The sequence below is a fragment of the Exophiala mesophila genome, assembly GCF_000836275.1.
Source record: "Exophiala mesophila strain CBS 40295 unplaced genomic scaffold supercont1.4, whole genome shotgun sequence".
Taxonomy (NCBI): domain Eukaryota; kingdom Fungi; phylum Ascomycota; class Eurotiomycetes; order Chaetothyriales; family Herpotrichiellaceae; genus Exophiala; species Exophiala mesophila.
The window spans coordinates 1,213,419-1,236,907 of NW_015622507.1; the positions used below are offsets into that span (position 1 = coordinate 1,213,419).

The following is a 23,489-nucleotide window of genomic DNA, read 5'->3' on the forward strand; positions in this document are numbered from 1 at the left end:
ACCCTTGGGGCACAACAAGATGATTATCCATTTGCCCAAGGCGGTTGGTATTGGGCGTTTTCTGCGTCGAGATGAACTTTGTCCTTTGGAGCCTGTTCCAACTATCGACGCATGAGAACAATGCCTGGGTATTCCATTCCACACGCAGGGTCCAGAACATGACCACAGAGCCACACCGGTGGTCAAGAACATTAGCATTCTAGGATCATAGGGGGTTACTGATGTACTGTATTGTTTCTGAGGACGTTGGGACAAGCGTCTAGGATCGCACAGACATGGACCCCACTTTTGAGATGCCAAGCGAGAGTCCGCGTACTGAAAGGAAGGATCGAAGATCAAAGACCACAGGCTCAAATCTAACCCCCAGTGCCCCCCCCAGGGGCCAGTACTGCCCAATACCACCCCAAGGCGCCACTGTGCCTTTCGGCCTTGACCCGTCATTGCCCCAGTAAGGGCTGATTCATTATTTTCCTACTCCGTACTCCGTAAATTGGGAACAAGGCTGAACAAACTGATTGGTGAAGAAGCTAGAATGACCTTTTTCCCAACCTGGCTAATAAAATATTAAGTACGGAGCAAGTAGCAGCTGCAACTAACGCTAAGCCGCCTACAGAGCTACTAGAAGTCACTACGGAGTACTCCGTACTATGCATTCTCTCCAGGGCACTCTCTCCAGGGCACTCTCTCTAGGGCACTCTCTCCAGGGCACTCTCTCTAGGGCACCCTCTCTCTAGGGTACTTCTCTCCAGGGCACTCACGTAGTAATCCAAGATTATTCGGAAAAACTCGAGGAGAATATTCCGAAAACTCAGTTACGGGATCGCAACTCGCGCAACCCTAATGTAGAACCTACTCCGCTTGGATCCGTAGGGCAAGACCGAAGACACCCACTGAGGCCTCATACGCATACATTTATTCTCCGTACTACTCTGTACTTAACTTCGATCCCTCTCGACTCTCAAGTTAATCTTGCTAAGGACCGAGGGACCATACGGAGTACGTGCCTAGGTACCCAACAATGGCTGCCCACGTACAAAGTCTCAGGCGCTGCCAGGGAGTGATCGTATGCGTACGGAGTTTGGGTACTTCCTGCCAGACATCTTCAGATCGTGATTGTCAACAACCGACTCGCCTAATAAGTACGGAGTAGGCGTACGAGGTGATGGGACACGTGAGGATGAAGTGTTGGACCTTCCCTTTCTATCTTCTGTACTCGTATACTCGTACTGCACTCGTCGGTTGCTCCTTCCATTCAATCTCATCGATCCAGTTCTGTCCTTTTACGCGTGTCTCCTCGATTCTCTGTCATCTCGCCCCATCTCTCTGCAGTTTCATCGCTTCTATTCTGTACTCACACACTTTTCCTTTCTCCAAGCCTCGCCCTTCTCGCTACCCATGGAGTCCCATGGACCATGGTGCCATTCCACGTCCTAGCACGGGCCTGCCCTGTTCCTGACTAACATCTCCTCCGTCCTCGACGTTCCCAAATCCAAACGCCATCTACCTAATTCCTGAGCATCTTTGACCCCAAGACACATTATTTTCAGTTGCTGATCTACCATTTAGATTCTGGTCTGCCTGCCTGTAGCCTTTCAGTATCTGCCGATCCCTTCCCTCACCTCGCATCGACTCATAGCACGCCCGACAACCGAGATGGACTTTGCCACAAATGGCATGGCATTTCGATCCACCAGACTCATGCCCAGACCACCGATCCTTTGTCCGTGGACCTCTACTATGCCACCAACCGCATTCTTCAACCACGCGACTTGGCAACTTCCTGGTATAGCCATCACCCTTTATGCCATCCGTCCATGGCATTTACATTTCATGGTACCCACGCAGGCAGAACGCATGCCATCCGCACGCCTCTACTCGCCGTCTACCCGCTCCCTACGTCCTTGCCCGTGACCACATCCCAAGCCTGAACGCCTTGGCCAAGTCTTTCATCAGGGCACTCTCCCGACAGAACCATTGCGCCGTCATCCTCTCCTAAACGCATTCTGATCATTTGTTGATTCACCCAAAATCACAAGTATCTCGAGATCTCACTCTGAAATCACTGTACATCCCAGTATTCAAAATGTTGCCAGATTCGCCTTGGTAATCTACCCTCGGCCCATGATACCTATTCAGCTTGTCACGTTCCACTGAACTATCCATGTTGGCACTGGCATGCATCACTCGCAAACCGCCCACGCGGTCACACTACGCAGTCACTGTAGAGCATTGCGATGAATCAGGGTCCGCTTTTCGACTTCCATATGGACTGCCTTTTCGCCCCTGCTGCAACCCTTGCCTACCCATTTTCAATTCTCAATACGAGTCATCCCTTCAGCGGTCCCACCTTGGAAATCTTTCCCAGAGGATGTTGCGATAACTACTTTCGGTCGCTACACCACATGGCTACGGCAATGCCATGGTTCGTCTGGAGACGATGTAGCCTGGCATTGTCTCCTCCACGATTCGGCCTAGTCCAGGCGGCACAGGTCCATTCAGACGCCATCTGTCATACAGTAGGGACACCTGCTTCCTCTATTTCCCACATCTAGCACTTTATTTGGTTTGCTTTCTGCCACAGTCTCGATAACTCGGCATGAGTTTGAGTATCAATGTCGGTTCCGATGCTCTCTTCATTGACCCAAGGGCCTCGTGGCCTGATCTGCGCTGCCCATATCACCCCAACGATTGTCATCACGGCGCGGCAGTCATATTAAATCCGACGCTGATTACGCATGATCGACCTGATTCATCCGACTTGCTCCTCGCCAATGTCATGCCGGGCTGTAGTCACCAATCTACTGTCGAGCTTGTTCTCTCATTGACTCTCTCTCTCTCCCATACTGATATCGTGGTATTGCCGAGTTTTACGCCTGTGGATCCATCATCACACGCCACGTGTCATGGATGCTATGCTTTCCAACAAAGCATTCAAGCCAACGGGCCCACGGCCGAAGCCTTCTACACCTCAGCATTCTGCAAGGGGTCAAAGCCACCATCTCCGTCCCTTCTCAGACTGGTCAAGCGTCCGCTTACATATGCATTTCATTTTGTTAGAGCAATGCTGAGCTCATTCTACCGCCAAAAAAGCCTAGCAAGGGTTTGTTCCGTCTCCGACCCCGGACCGTTGGTCTTCTTCCGGAAGAACCAGGATCTGGTTTTGACAAAGCAGCATTCAAGATACCGGTCGACTATGCCGGGCATGCCTGGACACAAACAATCAGCGCTGGCCCCGCCTCCCCGTGTGGTAGTGCCCTGGCACGTCCTCACCAGGGCCAAGCTGATTCGGCCTGTCTTGCTTCTCAGCAAACTCATCTACCTTGGTGCAAAGATACAAGCAGCAACCGGAGAATACTCTGTCCCCCGCCATTTCATTGGTGAATGGTTGCAATCAGGCTTTTTCCACTTTACCATTGTTCCGGATAAAGACCTGAATCAGGAATCAGTCTCGCCTTAACTTCTTCAAACGCAGCGGTTCCTTGCCAGTTTTGGCATCCGGAAGGATGCTCTTTCATGTTGTCATCGTCTATCTACATGAAGCCCTCCGTCACCAGACTCACCTAAACCAATCCCTACTGGACCTTTTCTTGAGCCTCGCATGTCCGAGATGAGTCATTGCATATATCCCTGATCACATTGTTCACTTATTGGCCTGACAGAATTCTCTCCCTCTCGACTCCCTTCATTGGATCATGCCGAGACGCTCTACAAAACAGTCTGAAGGCTTTTCCACACATACACAGCTTGAGGTGGCAGATACAGCCCTGCTATCTCTTCGCAAGCCACCCTTGGCGTTTCTCCCATTTTCACTCTATCCGTTTTTCAAGACGTAGCATCATCTCATCTCAGCCGTTCGTTCAGATTGAAGCCATTACCGAAGGCCCTGGTCTGCATGAGAAAACTCAATATCCTCTGAGCAATATATCTTCACTGTCATTGGTTGCGCTACATGTGCCATATGATTTCTCAACTTCAGTTTGATTGACACAGCAAAGTGATGCGACATTTGTGCAAATGGTTAAATCAGAGGAAGGTTGCCGAGAAAATAGGGCTAGAGCATATGACTCATGTCTCAACAAATCTAGCCTTGCGTTTACTGTTCGTTGCCCATACTGCCCTATCTTTCCTCCGGCATTTGCGAGACTTGTTGATTGCCCATTCCAGATCAAGTATGATACTTGGGGCCGCGTCAATCACCAATTGTCCAGAACATGCCCCAGGGCGACAGGCTCGACTCTTGCTCCACATTTCTTGTATCGTCGTCGATGTCATGCTTCAGAGTTGACAAGACGCATCTGAAATCAGCCTGTTCTGGAATAGGGTTCAGACTAGAGCCACCAGGTCGTCAATCCTTGCAAAAACCCTCTCCCTCTTCAAAACACACTCACCATCCGTTACTGCTTGAGGACTAGCCTGTTTGTCATATGGTTCTGCAAAGCGAGATATCACCGAGCCTGACTGGATCGATGATCTTGGTTCATCAGACTGCCGTTATGAAGGCTGCTTCAGAAACAGTCGATGGCTGTTACTGGAAAGCCACGCATTGCACAGGTGCATGCAGATTACACTTCAGCTCCCACATATCAGGTGGATGAACAGCTCCATCCTGGGAAATGAGTACGTTGCTTTTGCTCGATCAAATCGCGAATGGATTGATGACTACTCCAAACGATTGATCCATTCACGTGTCGTCGCGAAAGACCTTACGCGCTGTCCGGTCGCGATGATGTAAGTGATCAAGGCGAGTAGAAGGTGGGCAACACTTGATTTAGCTAATTTCGTGTTGACCGAGTCCGTCCTGCTAGATTTCTGTCACTTTTCGGCCACCAAGAATCCCTCTTTGATGCGAGGGCTTGGTATGAAAGACGAGTAAGGTCTGAATAAACTTGCATGAAGCAAGCGAATTTGGTTTAGGATCATTTGGCTACGCTGGAGGGTGGCATTTCGTCAAGGCAAGACTTCTATTTGCTGTGCAAGCGAGGCTGACTGTCTCGGTCCGATCCTGTCCCCTCCAAATATCATGGACCGAGCACGATCCTCCTCGTCAATGGCGGTAGGAGAGTCCTCATGGCACGCACCGCCAATGACCCCTGGTGTTTCATGGACGAGATGCTCAGGGATCGGCTGGTGCCCAATATCCTGATGTCCTCCTGTCTTCTCCAATCCCTGAGCGCATATTAAGCCTCGGGCCCTACCAGGGCGGGTCACCTGTGTACGGTCAAACTCTTCCGAAGTGACCCCTTTGAGCGATCTCGTCTATTCTCGCAGGAAAAGGTCCTTATTGTCGTGCCTCGCACAATGGCGTCGCAACCAAGCCCCATACCGCTTTGGGGTTCAAACCCTGCCTGGGTACTTCTTCTAGCCACCGACTGTTAAGACTAATTGCTCGTCTGACACAATACCATTATAAATGCCATTTTAAAAACCTAATTATATGACCTGAGTAGTCAGACGACGCACGTGGGACGTAGCACTGACGCACATCGCTGGTGGAGCTTTGCTCCTGCGTAAGAGCCGGCCCGAAGAGTTAGCCGGAAGCACAAGGCCAGAGCATCTTCATTCCCGAGTGTCTGTACTAGTCTGCCATGTTCTGCACAACGCTTAGAGGTGCAACGTAACAGAGTCCCTCGGTTCTGCACTGTGCTTCGCAGAAAATGCAAAGGATTTCGCATCAATGATACCGATATGGTAAGCGAGGCCGATAGAAGTAGAGGAAGCTTCATTTCTTGGCACCATTTGCGTCCTTCTCTCGTGACCGCTACCGGATTCCTCAAAGAGGAGCCTTGTCCGCGATTCTAAACATTGTCAATTCGTTCACCTCGCTTTTCTCAGAGTGGACCAGTGTGAAGAAGCATGTCCGTTCTCATCTTTGATGAGCAGATGCCGCAAAGTGCCCGTGAAAGACAACATAGACTACCACGTCTTACACCGTGTTGACAGTCGTGGTACGCTCCCCTATTTTTAGAGAGGTTCATGACTATCGATCCTTTTGACGATACAGAACCCAACGTATTCGTGTTTCAGCATAGCATCTGTCAATGACAAACCGCATTGGGAACGGCCAGTTCGAGCCTCTTGACGCCATTCAAGGATATCCATCTTTTGTGCCGCTAGTCTTTGTGATTATCGAGAAGACCGCTGAAAGAATTTGCGAAAGATCTGGTCGGGGCCTCAATTCTTAAGGGTTCGGTTGTGATTATGAGCAAAAGACAACAGTGAATACCCATGTCGGTTTTCGCGCTGATTGATGCTTTGCTCATGAAATGGACAAATATTGCTGGTCCCTTATCTGCGACGCCATGACATGTCAGGCTTCATCACGTGTCTGCAGTTCACCTGTTGAACTTTAACGATAAGCTTCGCTCCGAACATAACACGTAGCGAGCAGTCCATGCTGGTGTGGTCGGCCACCTCAATAAGTCTGCAACCGCACACAGCGCAAACCTTGTCGAGGGTCGTAGTAAATAGTCTTCTGACTCATCCTCATCATTCATCATTGGCTGCAGTTTCATGCATGAACATTGCGAATGCAGTGACTAGAAACCGAAAGGATCCTTATGGTTTGGGACTCGTTATTCGATTGGCCACAGTTTTGACAGCCGATTCTTCTCGGGACAGAATCCACATGAACAACATCTGGATGACGAAGGCGTAGATGGCGAGGAAATATGTGCGTTGGTTTCTCTTCGTTCTGGCTATTGTGTAGGACTGCCCCCCATTCCTTGGGATGGCCGAAGGGTCGTTCGAGCTGTCCGGGAGAAGTACATATTTGAGCGAACGAAGCTGGACATTACCAGTTAGTTGTTTATGTGAAGCTATCGAGGGAAGTATGTGAGATGACGGTGGGGACTTACCAAGAAGAACGCATTGGCATACCAGGTGTATAGGAACAGAGTCCATCCAGCCCAGTTATTTGTGCCTTTTCCGCCGGTCAACAGTTCGCTGAGGAAGAGAGTGACTATTACACCAACAAACTTGTAACCGGAATAGGCTACAAGGTCAAGAAGTTGGGAATCATTGGTGATTGCCAAAAAATACATGGCAATTTTGATGACGACAATCTCAATAGCAACAACGGCTACAGCAGTACTGGTGATACTGCCGAGTAGCTCGGGGTGAAAGGAGCCACGAATACCTGCTAGAACCGTTGACAGCAGGATATATGTGATCAGTGCCATGATTGGGATGTACATGTCTGGAGAGTTGAGGTCATCGCGGGGAGGGAGGTAGTTGAAGGAGTAAGATTGTTGAGCAATATTTCCATCGGAGCTCGTCGAGGAGGTAGTCATTCTCGACTGTTGTCTGGTCCAGGGCTTATGTCTCCAAGGAAACAAGACTATGAGAAGTTTCCGAACGACGTAGGAATTTGAGACGTTGAAGTAGTGTTTCAGGGCGGAGACAGAGACGTATCGATTAATCTGCGGGCATAGTTGTCAGTTGAATGGTTTAGGTGACTAGGACACTACTAATTTCATGGCTTCGAGCTTACATTCTGCTCCATATACTGCTGACCAGCGTCGAATGCATGCTTGCCCACCTGGAAACCCATTTGAGCAGTAGGGTCATTGATGAAGCCAAAGCTCTGGCCTGGCCCCTGCTGGGGATAGGGGTTTCCATAGCTGTTAACCTGGGGTTGCGAGCCTTGCTGAGAGACAGGTGGTGGAGGAGACCTCATCATAGGTACTTGAGAGATGTGCTGAGGTCGGGGGTGAAATAGTTCGGGGGACTTCTGGGGTGGAGCGAATGGTTGTCGCTGCATGGTGAATAGGATATTTTGGGACGAGGGGTGACTGTCAACAAGGGATGGAGAAGGAACAATCGATGAGGACGAAGTGGGAGCACGTTGGTTGTGGCCAAATTTCTTTGGTGTGAGGGATGGGAATTGGTGTGTGTAAGATGTTGTCGACGTGGTCAAACGTCGACTGCGGGTTCGCAGGCGGAACTTTTGGTAGTTGCACAAGTGACTTATGAGCCACTCTATAGCCGCCAGTCGCGCCTGCCACTCGTGCCAGCAAACCTCCGCCAAGACCTATGATTCTGTGCCACAGCATGCGGGAGGCGGAAGGTGCGTGGGTGGCTAAAGATGACTGTGGCTTTAACAGGAGAAGGTTCAACCGGTTCAACCATTCAACGTCACTCGCAACCGTCAGGAAATTCAAGAGAACACTACGGAGTACTACTACACTACTACTATCCTCATCCATCGCTCGTGGGGTAAGCTGCCCTGTCGTTCGCAGCCCCCGATCGATACTTCACCAGCGACCGGATCACTCCATCCTTTATCGTCCAGCTTCCGATTGTACCTTGCATCGATCGAATCTTCCTCCTTCGAAATGTTGGATGCCTTCGAGATCCTCACCACCTCTGGCGTCGTCCTGTGGTCGCGATCCACCTCCGCCATCGGAGCCTCAGCCGTGAATAGCTTAATCAACGATGTCTTCATTGAGGAAAGGGTTCGAACGAGTCAACCTGCCTCAAGTAATCCCACATACAAGTATGAAAAGTATACGCTGAAATACACTCTGGTCAAAGATCTTGGTCTTATTTTCGTTGCTGTCTATCAATCCTTGTTACATCTCACATGGGTCGACAAGCTCCTTGACGATATCAAGACGATCTTTGTCGAGGTTTACAGAGGTCAGCTAGAAGAAGTCGACTCACAAGCCTTGAAATACCCTTTCGACAAATACTTTGATGAGGAGTTGCGCAGACTTGACCAGTCTATTGGGGAGCCCCTGGAACATGTCCCCAGAGTCCAAGTTTCGGACGAGAAGAAGTCCAATGCAGAAGTAGGGGACAATGGCGGTCCTCCACCCCCAAACCAACCTCAACTATTTCAGGCGCAGCCACGAGCTGTGCCCACTACCAACGGTGACTCTCTTCAAAACTCCCCAGTCCAGTCGCCGGACACGTCTCGTCCGACCACACCATTGCCAGGAATCGCCAGTCATTTGCTGACGGAAAAGGCGCGGCCTGGAAGTCGAGGCTCACGGCGAGCGAGAAAAGCGGCTCATATCACATCCGCAAATGCATCGTCAGGTGATGAAGCACGAAGACCAGTCACGCCCAAATCAAAGTCAAAGAAAGGCCGGGTTTGGGGACCTGATGGTGTTGCTGATGAAGCTGATGAAGACACGAATCTCGACTATTCCGCTGTCGATTCCGATGCTGGAGACTCGGGCTTCAGATCTCCGCCACCAGAAGTCATTCGCCCAGAGTCATGGGGAGTCAAGAACAAACAAGGCCAATTCGTGCTCAAGGATCTGGACGACGAAGTCTCAAAAATCCTAAAATCTGCCGAATCTGACAAGACTGACGTCAACAACACTGATTCCTCCAGGTTTGGTGTCATCTCTGGATACTTTAGGAATATTGTCGGAGGGAAAACCATCACCAAGCAAGATTTGGAGGGCCCGTTGAAATCCATGGAAGAACACCTGATCAACAAAAATGTTGCGCGAGATGCTGCCATCAGAATGTGTCAAGGGGTTGAGGTTGAAATGCTCGGGAAAAAGACTGGTGCCTTTGAATCGCTGGACGCAGCTCTGAAACCTGCGCTTGAAAACTCACTGAGGAAGATCCTAACCCCCCGGTCCTCGCTCGATCTCCTTCAGCAAATTGAGTCAGTGGCGAATCCGTCAGCGTCAAGAGCGCAGCCACGACCGTTTGTCATCACCATCCTCGGTGTCAACGGCGTGGGAAAGTCTACCAACCTGTCCAAACTCTGCTATTTTCTCTTGCAGAATAATTACCGAGTCCTCATTGCAGCAGGTGACACCTTCAGATCCGGAGCTGTAGAACAGCTCAATGTTCACGTGCGCAATCTCAAAGAGCTTACAGAAAGAGAACACCTTGGGGCTGTCAACATCTATGAGCGAGGCTATGGCAAAGATGCGGCCAACGTGGCCAAGGACGCAGTCTCCTTTGCCGCTGCAAATGACTACCAAGTTGTTCTCATTGATACGGCCGGGCGAGCCCATACCAACACTCAACTCATGGCCTCGCTCGAAAAGCTCGTCGATTTGGCGAAGCCTGACCTCATTTTACAGGTGGCGGAAGCACTGGTCGGAAACGACTCCGTCGGACAGGCACAAAACTTCACCAAAGCTCTAGGCAAGAACCGTAAGCTTGACGGTTTCATTGTGTCAAAGATTGACACGGTTGGATCAGGAATTGGCACAATGATCAGTTTGGTCCACGCCACTTCCGTGCCCGTTCAATTTATTGGGGTTGGCCAACATTATGGCGATCTACGCCAGTTGTCAGTGCCATGGGCCGTGAACATGTTGATGAGCTAAAGCTGTGGTATGCTCTATAGTAGCTTGTAATGGCGGAGAGGGCACAGCCTGGCTATGTGATGTTATAGAGGAATGCAAGTCATCGTACCGATCTTTTCGGAATCAGACGAGACCATGTTGATGCCTAGGGATGACACTATACATGTTTATGAGTCAATGATTGATGATGCCTTTGTCGCATTTCCCGATATCCCTTTTCTTCTGAAACAAATACTCGCGACGCCCTGTCCCTTTTGGCCACCAAACTCAAACACAGGATACCGGATGCGATGATAGACCTCGAGTGTAGGCCCACCTCGTAGTTGATCGTCGGTGAACCACCTAACCACCTCGTCCTCGGTCCAATTACAACTCGTGACGAGAAGAAACCCACCAGGTCTCACCATGTTGGCAACCTTGGCGGGATACAGCTCACACACACGTCGTTCAGTGTTGGAGAGCGGATCGGTGGTAACAGCCGATGATAATGAGATTGCATCGAACGTGCCTTTGTCGAGAACGAGGTCGAAGCCAGTAGTAGTACCTTGGTCACTGCCCTGTTGATCGCGCGGCCACCATGGCTGCGATTCAGGGTCGTCTTGTATCAGATCTAAGAGCTCAAAAGTCAAATTACCACTGTCGGATGCGGCATGGACGACGCCTTCGTCGCCGCTATGCGACTGCCGTACAGCCGAGGTTGACGAGGAGGGCTCGTTCGCTGATAGTTGGCGCCACAGCCTCGCTGCCAGCTCGATGCTCTGTTTCGAATAGTCCACTCCCACCATCCGGCCCTGATACCCACCGTGCAGCCGTAGCGAAAATAAGGCGCTGCCATTCCCCGTCCCTAGGTCGAGCACCGTAGGCTGGCAGCGTGGGTGTCGCGTTGTGAGGTGGTCGTCGCTCTCGTGGGTGTCTGCTGGAGTTTGAGCTGCTCGCTCGTCGTAGTTCGGAGACAGGGGGAAGGAAGTCGATGTCAAGAAGGCAAGAGTTTTGGCCGGCGCGCCGACATCGTCGAACCATGATTCCAGATCTGATGGGTCGAGTTGATTGTCATCCTCATTCTTGGGTGCGTCATCCTGGTCGTTATCCTCGCCGTCCTGGCTGCCTTCATTGTCTGAGGATTCTTGGTTGTCCAGGTCATTTTGGTAGTAGTTGTCCCAACTGGAGATGGAAATCAAATGTTAGACTCGTCATTCTTGATCCCCCTCCCCCCGGCCCATCTTGGTAGTTCAGCACCCACTTGGACGTAAGGTGTGTCGTGGGAAATCGGACAAAAATTGCCAACAGCAACAGATAAAAAGGAAGGAAGGAAAATTGGGAACAGAGATTTAATTCTACAGAGATGCACTCACTACTCCTTTGTCCCCAGCTCGCTTGGATCGAGATGAGCTGGGCGCGAAAATGACCTGGTCGCAGAATCAGATGTCATGTTGAAAAGCAGACACGCTGCTGATTATAGACCACGCGTGGTTGGGAAACAGACGTCAACAGGGTTCTCAATGAGGCCAGGACAACCCGTTCCACATATTCGGTGAAAGATATTGCGATATTGCGTTACAGTAGGAGCAAATGTGACTTTTATTACTCTTTGAAACCCTGAATGGTTCGAGTGAGAATTTGGGGAAGTTCATCTGATCTAATCTAATCTCACGTGCACCACCCCCTCGCCTTGCTTGGCCTTGCTTAATAAATCTTCGCCATGGATTTGATTGTCTCAACCAGCCCAATATGACCACGTAGCGACAAAGAACTCCTAGCGTGTAAGCTGCATTTGAGATCGGGGGCATTCGGCCTTCTGTATTCTCTGGGGATTAGAGATTCTTTGGATGTGGACACTGTGAGTGCTAAAGTGATCCGCTCTGGGGCCAATGGGATGCCGACATGGATGTCAAAAGTCAAGGTGATGAAGATCTCTGCCAACGTTTCCATCTCATGCAGGCTATGTCGTTAAGCTCATATCCTCCCAAAAACCACTACATCTTCTTTGGACATAGTACATAGTCATGCTGGGCGAAAATCCCTCCTTAAAGCCAGCTGACAGCTGACAGCTGCAAAACCTGGAAATCCTCCAACGCCAACGCTGTGAAGAAAGAGAGCACAGTCTCAAAATCAATAGGATGAGCCATACCGGTCATAGTTGTATCGAGGCAAGTCTGGCGGTGGTATGTTCAAGTAAAAGCGGTCTGGTGCGGGTCCAGATCGATTTAATGTATCTGGATTGGGTGCCATGGTCCTTTGGACTTTCGGGTCTGGGCCGTCGTCCTCCTCGTCGCTGAGCGTAAGATCAATAAAGTCGTCACGGGGTCTTTTCTGAGAAGACCTCGGCGCGGAGGTGGAGGGAGCCCGGGAGTCTTCTCGTGAGGATAAAGGTGGTGTCCTGACACTGTGAGGAGTTAAGATTTCCACCCTTGCTCTTGGTGGGACTGGCTCTTCATCTCGAATTTCGACCAAGTCATCGTCATCTTCCTCCTCATCGCTGGGAGTAGGATTTCCTCGTCCGGTCACTTCGGAAGTGGTTGAGTCGTTCTTTGCAATATACCATTTCCCATCGGGGGCAATGGTTACCGCATCTATATCACGGCGAGTTGAAGTCAAGATGTCGTTAACATACATGTCTAGAGCGAGATCGGCCCAAGGGACGGACTTTTGGCAGATAGGACACGTCCAAGTAGGGGCTTGTTCTTGCAATTGAAGGTAGGCTGCTGCGTCGAAACATTGATTGTGGTTGCAGGCGATGCCTCTGCAAGGCGTGACAATCCTGGTGTAGGCAACAGGGTCTTTCAGTGACAAAACAGTAGAAGTGGCAACCAATTCCTCCGGGTCTTCGGCTTTGGATCGCACTAAGGTTGTTAGATGATGAATTGCCAGACAAGATGTGTACTTACTCTCTCGCACAATCTGTTCCTTGGTGATAACCCTGCCTCGTCGAATTTTGGAGACCAATGCTTCGATAGACTCTTTTCGCACCAGATTCACCACGAGATAAAATTTCTGTGCGTGGCCCTTCTATTTAGCATGGACGTTCATGATTTTAGATACTGACAAATGCGAAAAGTAGAGGGGAAATTTTTGTGGGCGCACCTTTGTGGTCAGAGCATATACCATTTCCACAGTGTTGGGGTAACCTGTCTTCTTTTTGATGAGATGTGTGACATCCGCTGGCCTAGTGGATCCAGGTTTGTTCTTCAGGCCACGCAGATTGGACTTGACTTCGTCCGAATTACACTTTAACTCCACATTATGGGGAAAAGTGATATCTGCATCGCGGGCAAGAGAAGAGAACCCTTCGGAGGCGCAAAAGACCATGATCCGCCATTTTGGGTCGCCCTCGAGTTGATCGATTAGTTGTTGACTCAGAGAGACAGTGAGGCGTGCGGTGTCTCGTGTCCCTTCGCGGGCTGTTGCCAGTCAGTTTGTGTCCACCGGAACAGGTCCAATTCGACCCACCTTTACATTCGAGAGTCTGAGTCAATGGCCTGTCGATGTCGTAGAAGGGGGAATATTTGAAGCCAATACGATCTGGTGCCATGTCAGATGTACGCTTGAGGAGCATGTGAGTTTGGAATTGTGACTTACTGGGTGCGGAAGTGGACCCGGGTAAGACAAAGACGTGATGATGGTTGGGTGAGGCAAAACTGGAAGCGGATGATGATGTAGTGTGAGACTGGAAGGAGTTCGAATAATTGGAAGTGTAGCCGGGAGAAAAGCTTTTGACGTGTCCTTTGACTCGTTCCAGGCTTCTTTGATCGTTGTTATTCCTCAACTTTTCAATGTCTGATCTCAAGTTAGAGAGTGCGTGATTCGCAAGAGGCGAGTGGGGAGGAGGAGCAGCAGTGGCATACATGCAATTGTTCTGATCTGAAGCTCTGATTTGACACCAGAGACTGGAAGATTTTCGAGCCTGAGAAGATTCTTTAACTTGTCGACGGTGAGTAATTTGATCTGACCAACGAGCGCCGAGACTTGGTCGTGTGTCTGGCTCTGTCTGTAGGCGGAAGCCGCCATGGTTGTAGATATTGACAATCAACTTGAAAAGGATCAGATATGGCTTGGTCTGACGAGGTTTATACGGTGGGTGTCTCGGGTGTTACAGAGGGCGAGGGGCGTAGACCATTGTGAGAGATGGTCAACCGGCGCAGATCGGTAGGCCGACGATGAGTTTGCCGGAGAATTGGTCGAGCGTGGAGAAAGTCACAAGATATGATTAAGGCACTGGGAAAGAGTTAAAGCAGGTGGTATAGTAGAGGTAAAGAGCAATTCGGGAGGGATGATCGAGGACGGGTTGATGTCGAAAGGCTGTAGTCGCCATGCAAAGACAAGGATGCGGCTCGAAAGGTTGGGCGACGGACCACGGGCGACGACGAGGTGTCGTTGCGGCGAATTCGAGAGCGCAGTTTGATTTTCAATGACGCCCAGCTTTCGTCCAGTTAAAACGGTCCCTGTCAAGGCGCTAGGCCGAGCCACTGAGGGGCTTGTCTTCACTTATTTTCAATGGAGTATGGGCGAGAACAGTGAGGTGGACAGGGTGGATCAATAATAATTGGAGTGCCACGAGTGCTCAGGATTCCCGGGTGGCCACAGTCTCAATGGGCTTCCACGTTACTGGCCGCAACAGCACTAAGAGGTTCTGTGGTGGATTCCTCGTTACTCTCACACCTTTTGACCTGAACAAGGTTCGTAGAGAGAGATCATGTATTCCTCCGTAGGTAAGTATTATACGTACCTAGTACTTCTACAGGCAATCCTCCTGTAAGCAAATATCAAACAAGTCTTTGAAGTCAAGACAATTGATGAATGTTGCGATTGATTGTGCCCAGTCTACATGCAATACCCATCTCGACTGCTTGTCTAACAAAGAGGAGACATCACTTATGGTTGAATGATTTTATGGACCGTGTGGGAGATGCCGATAGGGAGCAGTCAAAGTAGGTATCTAAGGTAGAGGCAGCAGATGTATGAAGACTCAATAATAATACTAATAATGAACTAACGGTGTTGCAGTCTCTGCGGGCTTACCTTGCTTTCCCCCAGCGACCTGCCCCGGCCCCTCGGGCCCCTCTTCGTTGTGCTTAGTGGGTCACTGAACTAAGCTTACTAGTGGTTCAATACCTAATCGCATGCTTGGATACTTTTTTTATTTTTCCTGGCTGTTCTGATTCCCTCGCTTGCAACACGACATTATTCTCCTGCCCTCAACATTGTCAACAGAGTATACCACTGTCCTTCTTTTCACCATGGCAAAATCTGCCCGTTCCTCTGACACGAAGCGTAACAATGCTAACCTTCGCAAAAGAGTGTTTGGTCCTGCAGCAGACGCTCGAACCGCAAGGCTTTCTGCAAAACTTCAAGAACTGGCCGCCAAATCTCGACCTACCGATGACAAAATTATGGAAGTTGACAGCGCTTCAGTACAAAGAGAAAAGGACCAGAAAAAAGACCAACAATCTTTAACCAAGGACAATGATCAAGACATGGACCTTGATGGTCAAGAGGCACAACCTGTCAGGTCCAAAAAGGCTGAAAAAAAGCGTATCGCCGCAAACAAAATTCACAAGGTGTCAAAAAGAAAGCCGAGAAATCAGATGGTCTTCTCTTCTGAGCGTGCACGCAAGGCAAAGATGGCTTCGAAGAAATCTCGCTGAAGTCACTGATCGACATTGCGGTGTAAACAGGTCAACATGATCCAACACTGCTTCGAGGCACATGTTCAAAATTCAGGAACCTTTCTACCACGGGGATGTGGACAATGACCTGCAGAGAATACCTACGAAACCACTCTCGGAGCAAAATGACCCCTCCTACCGCAAACTGGGCGGCACAGCCCCTGTCTAATATACTTGAGAAGATCATGAGTGAAGCAGAAGCATCATATCTTCAGATGTCTCATCTTGGCCTCAAGCATATCCATCAGCAGTCTCCTACGCTGCTGTGGAATACTAGACTCAAGATTGCCACTATATTGCGCTAGAGACGGGCATTGGCCTGCGCGAGTTTGGGAGATTTGGGCCAAAGACCTCACGAACCAGTACCGCGTGCCTACTCCATTCTCCAGAGCGCGGCATTGACCTTGAACTCGACACCTTTGAATTTCTGAGCGAGAACAATTTGGTCCGGTCTCAAAACTAATCCTGTCAAAAGTCACGAGAGTCTACCTGCTCTATCTTGGGAATCTTGTCTCGCAAAGGTCGATTACAAAAACCGTCAACATCCTCCAGATTCGACCGCAGACTGGACCATACTCTATGCCTTCGGAGCCTACCGCATGGCAAAGGCCGCATTAAGTTCGACACCTGATTATGTGCAATCATGTCAAGGTCAAAGGGTCAACAATGGTGGGGTTGGGTTGATATGCTACAGACGGGCCGATCCTACAGCGATTTGAATCATAGTTTAACAAAGGATCCAATTAGACTTTTCATGAATCATGTAATCCAATGAACTATGTTTCCCCCAGCCCCAAAGTTGGGCGACAAGATCTCAATTCCTGGCTCCAGAACCGATCTCCGTCGAGATGCTCGTAGATACCTGTGGCAGCTTCTGAAGGCACTCAAGAGGCTCCACCCGTGGCTCCGCAACCGTTCTATATCCAGAAAAGCTCCAGACTCGACACTTTGGTGGATCTCGGAGTGACAGTAGCCTTCTCTACTCAGTAGGAGAAGGGTTTGGACATGAAGATAAAGGGAGGGGACGCACACATCACATGATGAAATGCTTGGTCTTTGATAACGCAGACATGACTAAACCTTATCTGGACTAGCTTCAACGCGTGAACGCGTCGCGCGTAAATTGAGCTTCCTAATCTGGACGGAAACCTCAATTTGAGAGGCATCGATGACCAGGCTAACGACTTGCAAACCGGCGAGCAATCTTGGTTGGTCACCGACCAGTCACCTCTTCAGCAGTCCTCCAGGCTATCTGAAACCTGCAACAGAATCAACGAGCGGTCATCTGATGCAGACCCATGTCCGTCACCCCCAAGCTATCACCAGGTCCAAGGTCAGGATCCCTCGACCACGGCAGCGCAAAGTGCAGGAAACTTCCCCAGCCATGCCGCCTTCAAGCCAATCGATACTATCCCGCCGAGCTTGATTGGCAGCGTGAACCAAGTTGATGATAGGAACACTGTCGTGGGATCGGCCGATGACAGAGTTCGATGCATGACCGTTATGACGATACGAAAAGGTTTGTTGGCTTTTGGCACTGAAGAAAACATGGCCAATTTCTGGAACGTCCAAGTAGATCTGCTACAGTCTAGGGAAGGCACATTGGGTCCCATGATCGTCCAACCTTCCCGCGTGTCGGGCCTCACATCGATGTTTTGGTTGGACATCGACCAGTTTGAGTCTGGGTCACGCGTCATACATTCTTGGGGATCGAACGGTACAAGGTGCTGCCCATTTTCTGAAATGAAGGACAAAGTATTCACTCCGGCGCATTTGTTGGACGTAGGGCACTATTATTAGCTTTGACATTCAGTTCATACTTGGTAGAATGGAGCTCTGCTGGAATTGGAGGTAACTCTTCTAACGTTATCAGCAGCGAAGAGCTCCAACTGAGATGACGAATATGGGACAGTCGGGGGTGTCTCACGCCCACCCCCAAAGGGCAAAACCCCTGTCTCTCGAACTCTGATCAACCTCACCGGGCAGGGTCTCGACTCTCGAACAGGACACTAAAAATGCACCCAAACCTGTAGGCGAGACGAGTTCGGAGACTTTCAAACACGCTGAGAGGTCGATCAGATCAGCCAAGATAGGCCCCTGGGTCCAATCGCCCAAGACTGCAGTCCATCCAAACAGCGTTCAACAACAGAGTCTGATGGATCCCATCCGCCTGCTGGCAGCGGGAGCGCGCCGTCGCAGTGGACCTTATCCACAGACTGTCAGGTTTCGGGCAGTATGGATGATCCCGTTCATCCCAAACTCTCTCTTTCTCTCTGTTCTCCCTCCACCACACACAGGTCATACATACGACTGGATTCGACCCATCCTCTGCCCTCACGTCGCCTCAAAATCAACTGATCACAGGCTCGTGCGCATTGATGCGCGTAGAGACCTCGTTCACCTTTCTAATCCCTGACTCCACGCCTACCACCCGGTGAGCGACCAGCCCGGAGCAGTCGCAGCTGTCGTTCTGCGCATCGACCAGCGCAGCACGTCACCAACCCGACACCGTCCCCCCGGCCAGCGCATTGGCCATGCTACTCCCATCTACCCTGGGCTGCGATGCAGCCTTCTCAGAGACCACCAGACCTCTGATGCGACCAAAGCTACCTTCGTTCGGAGTCTTTCAACCGCAGGCGTCCACCTCATCGCAGCCACCTCACGGCGCAAACCCCATCGCCTCGAGCTGTCGCGCCCTTCACGCCATTCTCGGCTCACAATCACCATCCCTCGCTCAATCAAACACCCCACAATTGACACGGGAGCTCGCCAACCCATTCGCGCCTGTACAACAACCTGCGCGACCTCGACGCATCTCGCGAGTCCAACGAGATGAGCAACACGAATCCAGACCCGCGCAAGCCTGTCGTGGCGCAAATAAGAGACGGCGAAGCACATTTGAACAAGACTTGAATTGTGCCGACACAGTGATGCAAGACCAGTTCGAGCTGGGCCAACGGACCCCACCGCGATTACGGACACCGAAGCGGCGACGGCGTGTCCCTTTGGCCATGCCCCTGGGCCTTTCCGCCGATGACTTCCGCGCTCTAGAGACACCTCTCGAGGAATGTCTGACGGACCAAGAAGATCTAAATATGCCTACAGTCATCAGTCCACCCCGGAATCTTGAATCTTCGACCGTCGACCGCGACGGCGATGGCGATTCAGCATATGGCTCGTCGCCCTCGATCGACGACGCCGGATGGTCTGTCGATGACGATCGGATACTCGTGGAGATGGTGCTAGAGAAGCTCCGCCTGTCCAAGCGCGACTGGAACGACTGCGCCAGGCGGCTGGGCAAGGACAAAGACAGTCTGGGCCGGCGCTGGAGTCTTTTGGTCGGAGAAGGCAATGTGGGTTTAAGGAGAGGCGGCAGAACCCACAGACCTGATTTAGACATTGCTTCTTGGTGATCGAAGCTGTAGGGATAGACGTTGTCGTCTTGTTCATTCCTGTCCCGCTGTGTCATTACCTCAGCCTTGGGCATTGCGCAGAGGAATGTATTTGAACCGATCTAGAGCCGAGGATACCGGCATTGATTTTGTCTAGATACCCGGATTTGTTCTTGAATGTCCTTACTATAACCATATACATACATAGACGACCATTCTGCCAGCTCCAGAGAGAGCGACAGACGGTCCAAGTGTCGTCGTCAAGGCGGCATGGATGGGAAACCTTCCAAATCAGACCATCATGATGCTGAGCTGTCTACCATTTTCATTTCCCTCGATTTGCCAAATTATTTGCAGCGCGGTCCGGTCTATACCTATAGTAGGTCATCGCCCCGCAATTTCGTGCGGATTGGGGCTGACCTGGAATTGGACAAACGACGGAGGCCGATTCCTCAGGGGAGAGGATGCAAGTTCAAAGCACCGCCAACCAATGCAACGGTCTAGAAAATGCCAGGACACTTTCGAACTAATTCCCCGTACGCCCTGGCGGAAAGAAATGTTTGTCTTGATCTGCCCTCCAGGCAGAGTTTCGAGAATCGTCGGCAGCAGGGAGATTCGAGGGAATGTGACACATCGTATCTCATGTTGTTGAACAAACAGACGTGATCTTTGTCACATGATATGGCCGAGCCAGCCTCTTCGTTGACAAGAAAAAAGATCGCTCAAAATCGAACCTCGTAGCTACCCGCTTTTGTCATGTACCGGACCCATTTGACACTGCTGTAGTTGTTCTTTTCAAACACCTTCAAGTATCGGACCAACAATCCAGAACTCGTAAACATCAGAAGGGAAAAATTGAGGCTCAAGGGAGGTCGCGACCAGGCCTTTTGGTTGGTCATGCTGGTCAGATGCGCTTCAGCACTCAGGACAAATTCGCTGCCACCGACGAATCTAGCAATCTTCCACACAATACAATTGCTCTCGGGCTCGTATTTGGCTTTTCCCTGCGTGCTTCGCTCGCTAATGTTGGCTGTGTTTAAGGGTGTGGGGATTCGCACGACAACATTAGTAGCAAAGAGTTTGCTACCGTAGTTGGCCTTGACGGCAATGCTGTACTCGACTTTGGTCGTCCCTACTTCCCGGACGATGGCGTGGACCTTGAATGGGAGATTGACATTTTCAACCGCTCGATATCTCATCAACTCGAATTCCCCATCTGGCGGAACAAATGAGATGGTTCGATCGGTCTCGAATTTGCCCAGCTGGACACACTGATGAAACTGACAATCTTCCAACGTGACCGAGCCTGCTGCGGCCCGGGTGGCTTTGCGGTTGCCGTCTGAATTACCAACCGGGCCATCCGCCTGTCCACTCTGCCCAAGAACCAACTGGTCATTGAGACCAAATTTACATTCCGGAGTGCCGCTGAGGTATGCTCTCATGACGATCTGACCGGTCACATCTGCACGTAGAACGGTGCCGGTGGCACTCATCAACAGATTGACATCTTCGATGACATCGACGAAAGCTTCGTTCTTGCGGTATTTTATGTCTCCTCTTCTCCAAGACTGCGCGCCCGTGGCCTGCATGGTGATTTTGGATAGGTCGCTCGGAGCCGCCGACACGGACCGGATGGCGGACGAGATGTTGTCGGGCGTGATGTACATCTTGAGGACATCGGCATCGGTGTTCTGAGGATAGCCAAAATCGAGGATTTCTGAGCGCAGGTTAGGGGCAACGATGCACAGAGCAAGACTCGCGCGTCAGGACAAGACATACCATCGAGGAGCTCGTAGACAAGGACGAAATTGTTCTTGATGGCATCCTCGTCGAACTTGCCAAAGTACTGTTTGCCCAGTCCTATAAATCTGTAGATGAATTCAAAGACGACAGCGGCGTTGGCGTTACTTTTGGTGACGGCCACGATGTATATGTTTTCATGCTTGACGTGGCTAAAAGTGGTGGAGCCGAGAGTGAGGATGGGAGATCTGACTTGTGCATTCGAGATGACTTGAATGCGAAAGATGTCGGCGAGACGGGGGCGACAGTCAGGCCGAAATGCCCGGAAAATGAGGTTCTCGCCCTTCTGATTGAAGAGCAGGATGCCGCTCAACATCGTAATTCGTGTAGAAGGCGAAGTCGATCCATGTAAGATGCCTCCTTGAAGAGTACAGCAGGAATGAGCGGAGGTGCAGGGAGGGTTCAAAAGGGGACTGACGTCCAGATGAGTTGGAGGATGGATGAGATGGTTGGTTATCCATCGCTCTCCACAATGAGAGAAGCTCGTATTGGGGGGGTTGGACAGCACAGAGGGCGCCGAGAAGCCTAAAAGTCTGTGCGTAGGCGCCCCTCGGCCAGGACCGCAGTAAGAGCCAGCCCCAACTTCCGCCTAAGGTTCGCAGTGATGCTTTCCCCTGTCAAGGTAAGGTACATAGGTACCTAGGTACCTTAGGCACGCCCAGGCACCAAGGGCTACAATCAGTTCTAAGTCAGGTACCTTAGACAAGTTACAGTACTTTTACTTCATATAAAATCAAAGTGCATATCAACGTCGAGGCTAGAAATCTATATGTAATCAATTCCCACATTATTCCCAAATCTTCCTTCTTGGTTCAAAGTGAACTATGGAAATCCATGGTCTGAGAACCATAAAAAAAATGGATGTTGCTGGCTAATTATCAGATCTTGTGATTAATCACGTTGTACTCTCTCCATCACTTGTACTTTGTCTCCAGTCCGAAGGATTGCTCCAGAAGGACCAGCGAAAGCGTACTGCCCAAAGACGGGCTTATCTGTTACACTATCAATCATCCATTCTGCTGAAGAAAAGAGGAGAAGAACTTACGTGGAAACTTGTCGTTGACTCTCCTATCTTTTGCCAGAAGGCCATATAGTTGGCGATCCCTATTGATCATCTCGCCGGTTTCCGGGTCAGCATTCAAGCTGAGGCAACGGACCGTACGAAAGATGCATTTAATAGAGACTTCTTGGGCCTCGTCCAATTTGGATCGGACCAGCAATGAAGCCCAATTGTCCTCATCATAGGCAGGGAGTTGACCCTGAACATCGATGTGGATGTTTGGGCGAAGGCGCAGAATCACATCTTCGTTCTGATGTTGAATGGGCAGCCGTGACCTGACATCAGCTTCGGATGCAGTGGATGTAATGAGCAACGGCGCAGCATCGGCAAACCGAATCCGCTGGGGCTGAAGACCATCTCGAATTGCAAGAGAAAGAGCATCTCTCTGCGTAGGAACGTAGGCGGCGCCTGGGATGTCACGGCGACCGGTGCCACCGATGGTCAGCAACCTCACCTCTTGATCGAGATGCTTTGAGAAGAAGGCTGCAGGTTCATCGCCCAGATCGATGCCGACAGCAGTGGTTCCAAAGATGCTGACCTCGTATGTCTGATTCTGGAGTAGGGACAAAGGGGATGGGGTCAAGGGTATGGTGATTGAAGAAGGCGGTTGTGCATGGATGTGAGTGATGGTCAACTTGGTCCATGATTCGTCGATCACAGGCTTAAAGAGACATAGTTTGAAGACCTTTTTGATGGTGAGGAACTTGGCCAGTCTGGTGTCATCCTCTGGAGGGGTGACGAGAACAAAACTCCGGTCGAAGCGTAAACCCTCGTTGGTGAGCTCGACGGAGGATACCTCGACGGGAGGCAGGGATTTCACAGGGTAGATGAACAGCTAGTGAAGGTCAGTATCACGACAGACGACTCATGAGAATGACATGAAGTCAAGAGAGACTCACTCGTTGGATGGTCAGAGACATTGCTCTGCCTAACCACAAAAGGTAGTCATGGGCGAGAGAATCCGGAAGAAGCAGGCGCGAGCGAAGGGCGGTGATCCCACATTCGTGCCTGTGCGAGCGACACTAAAAAAGAGACCCAGATCTTGAAAGGCGAGGGCACGTAGATATTATATCTGGCAAGATGCGGACTGTGATGTTTGTTTGAGGTTGAAAGGAGCGAGCAATCCCCTTCTTCATCCCAAGAGGCGAGATCGGAAGCTTGTAAGGCTCACCAAACATCTCTGCATCACGTGCAGAATGCGGGCATTCGCCTCGAGGTTCGCCCTTTCCCCGCTTTGACATTGTGACGGTCTGACCCTTAGAATTATTATTGAGAGGAGGTGCGACTGAGTATGCGA

The 23,489-nt window shown here is 50.6% G+C and overlaps 8 protein-coding genes across 9 annotated transcripts; 3 read left to right on the forward strand and 5 right to left on the reverse strand.

The window, feature by feature from the left end:
- Window positions 1–5,388: 5,388 nt before the first annotated feature.
- On the reverse strand, window positions 5,389–7,917 carry PV10_05660 (uncharacterized protein). Its single transcript, XM_016370358.1, has 3 exons — window positions 7,490–7,917; window positions 6,855–7,418; window positions 5,389–6,783 (listed from the first exon to the last, which is right to left on the reverse strand). Exons 1-3 carry the CDS (start codon window positions 7,757–7,759, stop codon window positions 6,556–6,558), a joined length of 1,062 nt encoding a protein of 353 aa, XP_016222651.1. The 5' UTR covers window positions 7,760–7,917; the 3' UTR covers window positions 5,389–6,555.
- Window positions 7,918–8,149: 232 nt separating this feature from the next.
- Window positions 8,150–10,484, forward strand: PV10_05661 (uncharacterized protein). The gene has a single exon (XM_016370359.1). The coding sequence runs from the start codon at window positions 8,334–8,336 to the stop codon at window positions 10,296–10,298; it is 1,965 nt and encodes a 654-aa protein (XP_016222652.1). The 5' UTR covers window positions 8,150–8,333; the 3' UTR covers window positions 10,299–10,484.
- Window positions 10,417–11,844, reverse strand: PV10_05662 (uncharacterized protein). Its single transcript, XM_016370360.1, has 2 exons — window positions 11,630–11,844; window positions 10,417–11,438 (listed from the first exon to the last, which is right to left on the reverse strand). Exons 1-2 carry the CDS (start codon window positions 11,704–11,706, stop codon window positions 10,445–10,447), a joined length of 1,071 nt encoding a protein of 356 aa, XP_016222653.1. The 5' UTR covers window positions 11,707–11,844; the 3' UTR covers window positions 10,417–10,444.
- Window positions 11,845–11,854: 10 nt separating this feature from the next.
- Window positions 11,855–14,648, reverse strand: PV10_05663. 2 transcript variants are annotated; one of them, XM_016370362.1, is made up of 6 exons: window positions 14,120–14,648; window positions 13,854–14,051; window positions 13,725–13,796; window positions 13,359–13,675; window positions 13,163–13,268; window positions 11,855–13,117 (listed from the first exon to the last, which is right to left on the reverse strand). In XM_016370362.1, the coding sequence occupies exons 1-6, from the start codon at window positions 14,280–14,282 to the stop codon at window positions 12,387–12,389; spliced, it is 1,587 nt and encodes a 528-aa protein (XP_016222655.1). In that variant the 5' UTR covers window positions 14,283–14,648; the 3' UTR covers window positions 11,855–12,386. The 2 variants fall into 2 exon arrangements, with proteins under 2 accessions (XP_016222655.1, XP_016222654.1); XM_016370361.1 differs by having other exon boundaries at window positions 13,163–13,283.
- Window positions 14,649–15,437: 789 nt separating this feature from the next.
- Window positions 15,438–16,704, forward strand: PV10_05664 (uncharacterized protein). Its single transcript, XM_016370363.1, has one exon. It carries the CDS (start codon window positions 15,512–15,514, stop codon window positions 15,917–15,919), a length of 408 nt encoding a protein of 135 aa, XP_016222656.1. The 5' UTR covers window positions 15,438–15,511; the 3' UTR covers window positions 15,920–16,704.
- Window positions 16,705–18,376: 1,672 nt separating this feature from the next.
- PV10_05665 (uncharacterized protein) lies at window positions 18,377–19,353 on the forward strand (the record flags this gene model as incomplete). Its single annotated transcript, XM_016370364.1, has 1 exon — window positions 18,377–19,353. The coding sequence occupies exon 1, from the start codon at window positions 18,475–18,477 to the stop codon at window positions 19,351–19,353; it is 879 nt and encodes a 292-aa protein (XP_016222657.1). The 5' UTR covers window positions 18,377–18,474.
- A 97-nt stretch (window positions 19,354–19,450) lies between these two features.
- PV10_05666 (uncharacterized protein) lies at window positions 19,451–21,543 on the reverse strand. Its single transcript, XM_016370365.1, has 2 exons — window positions 21,112–21,543; window positions 19,451–21,049 (listed from the first exon to the last, which is right to left on the reverse strand). The coding sequence occupies exons 1-2, from the start codon at window positions 21,446–21,448 to the stop codon at window positions 20,055–20,057; spliced, it is 1,332 nt and encodes a 443-aa protein (XP_016222658.1). The 5' UTR covers window positions 21,449–21,543; the 3' UTR covers window positions 19,451–20,054.
- A 310-nt stretch (window positions 21,544–21,853) lies between these two features.
- On the reverse strand, window positions 21,854–23,297 carry PV10_05667 (uncharacterized protein). Its single transcript, XM_016370366.1, has 3 exons — window positions 23,092–23,297; window positions 22,178–23,027; window positions 21,854–22,124 (listed from the first exon to the last, which is right to left on the reverse strand). Exons 1-3 carry the CDS (start codon window positions 23,110–23,112, stop codon window positions 22,024–22,026), a joined length of 972 nt encoding a protein of 323 aa, XP_016222659.1. The 5' UTR covers window positions 23,113–23,297; the 3' UTR covers window positions 21,854–22,023.
- Between the last annotated feature and the right edge of the window lie 192 nt (window positions 23,298–23,489).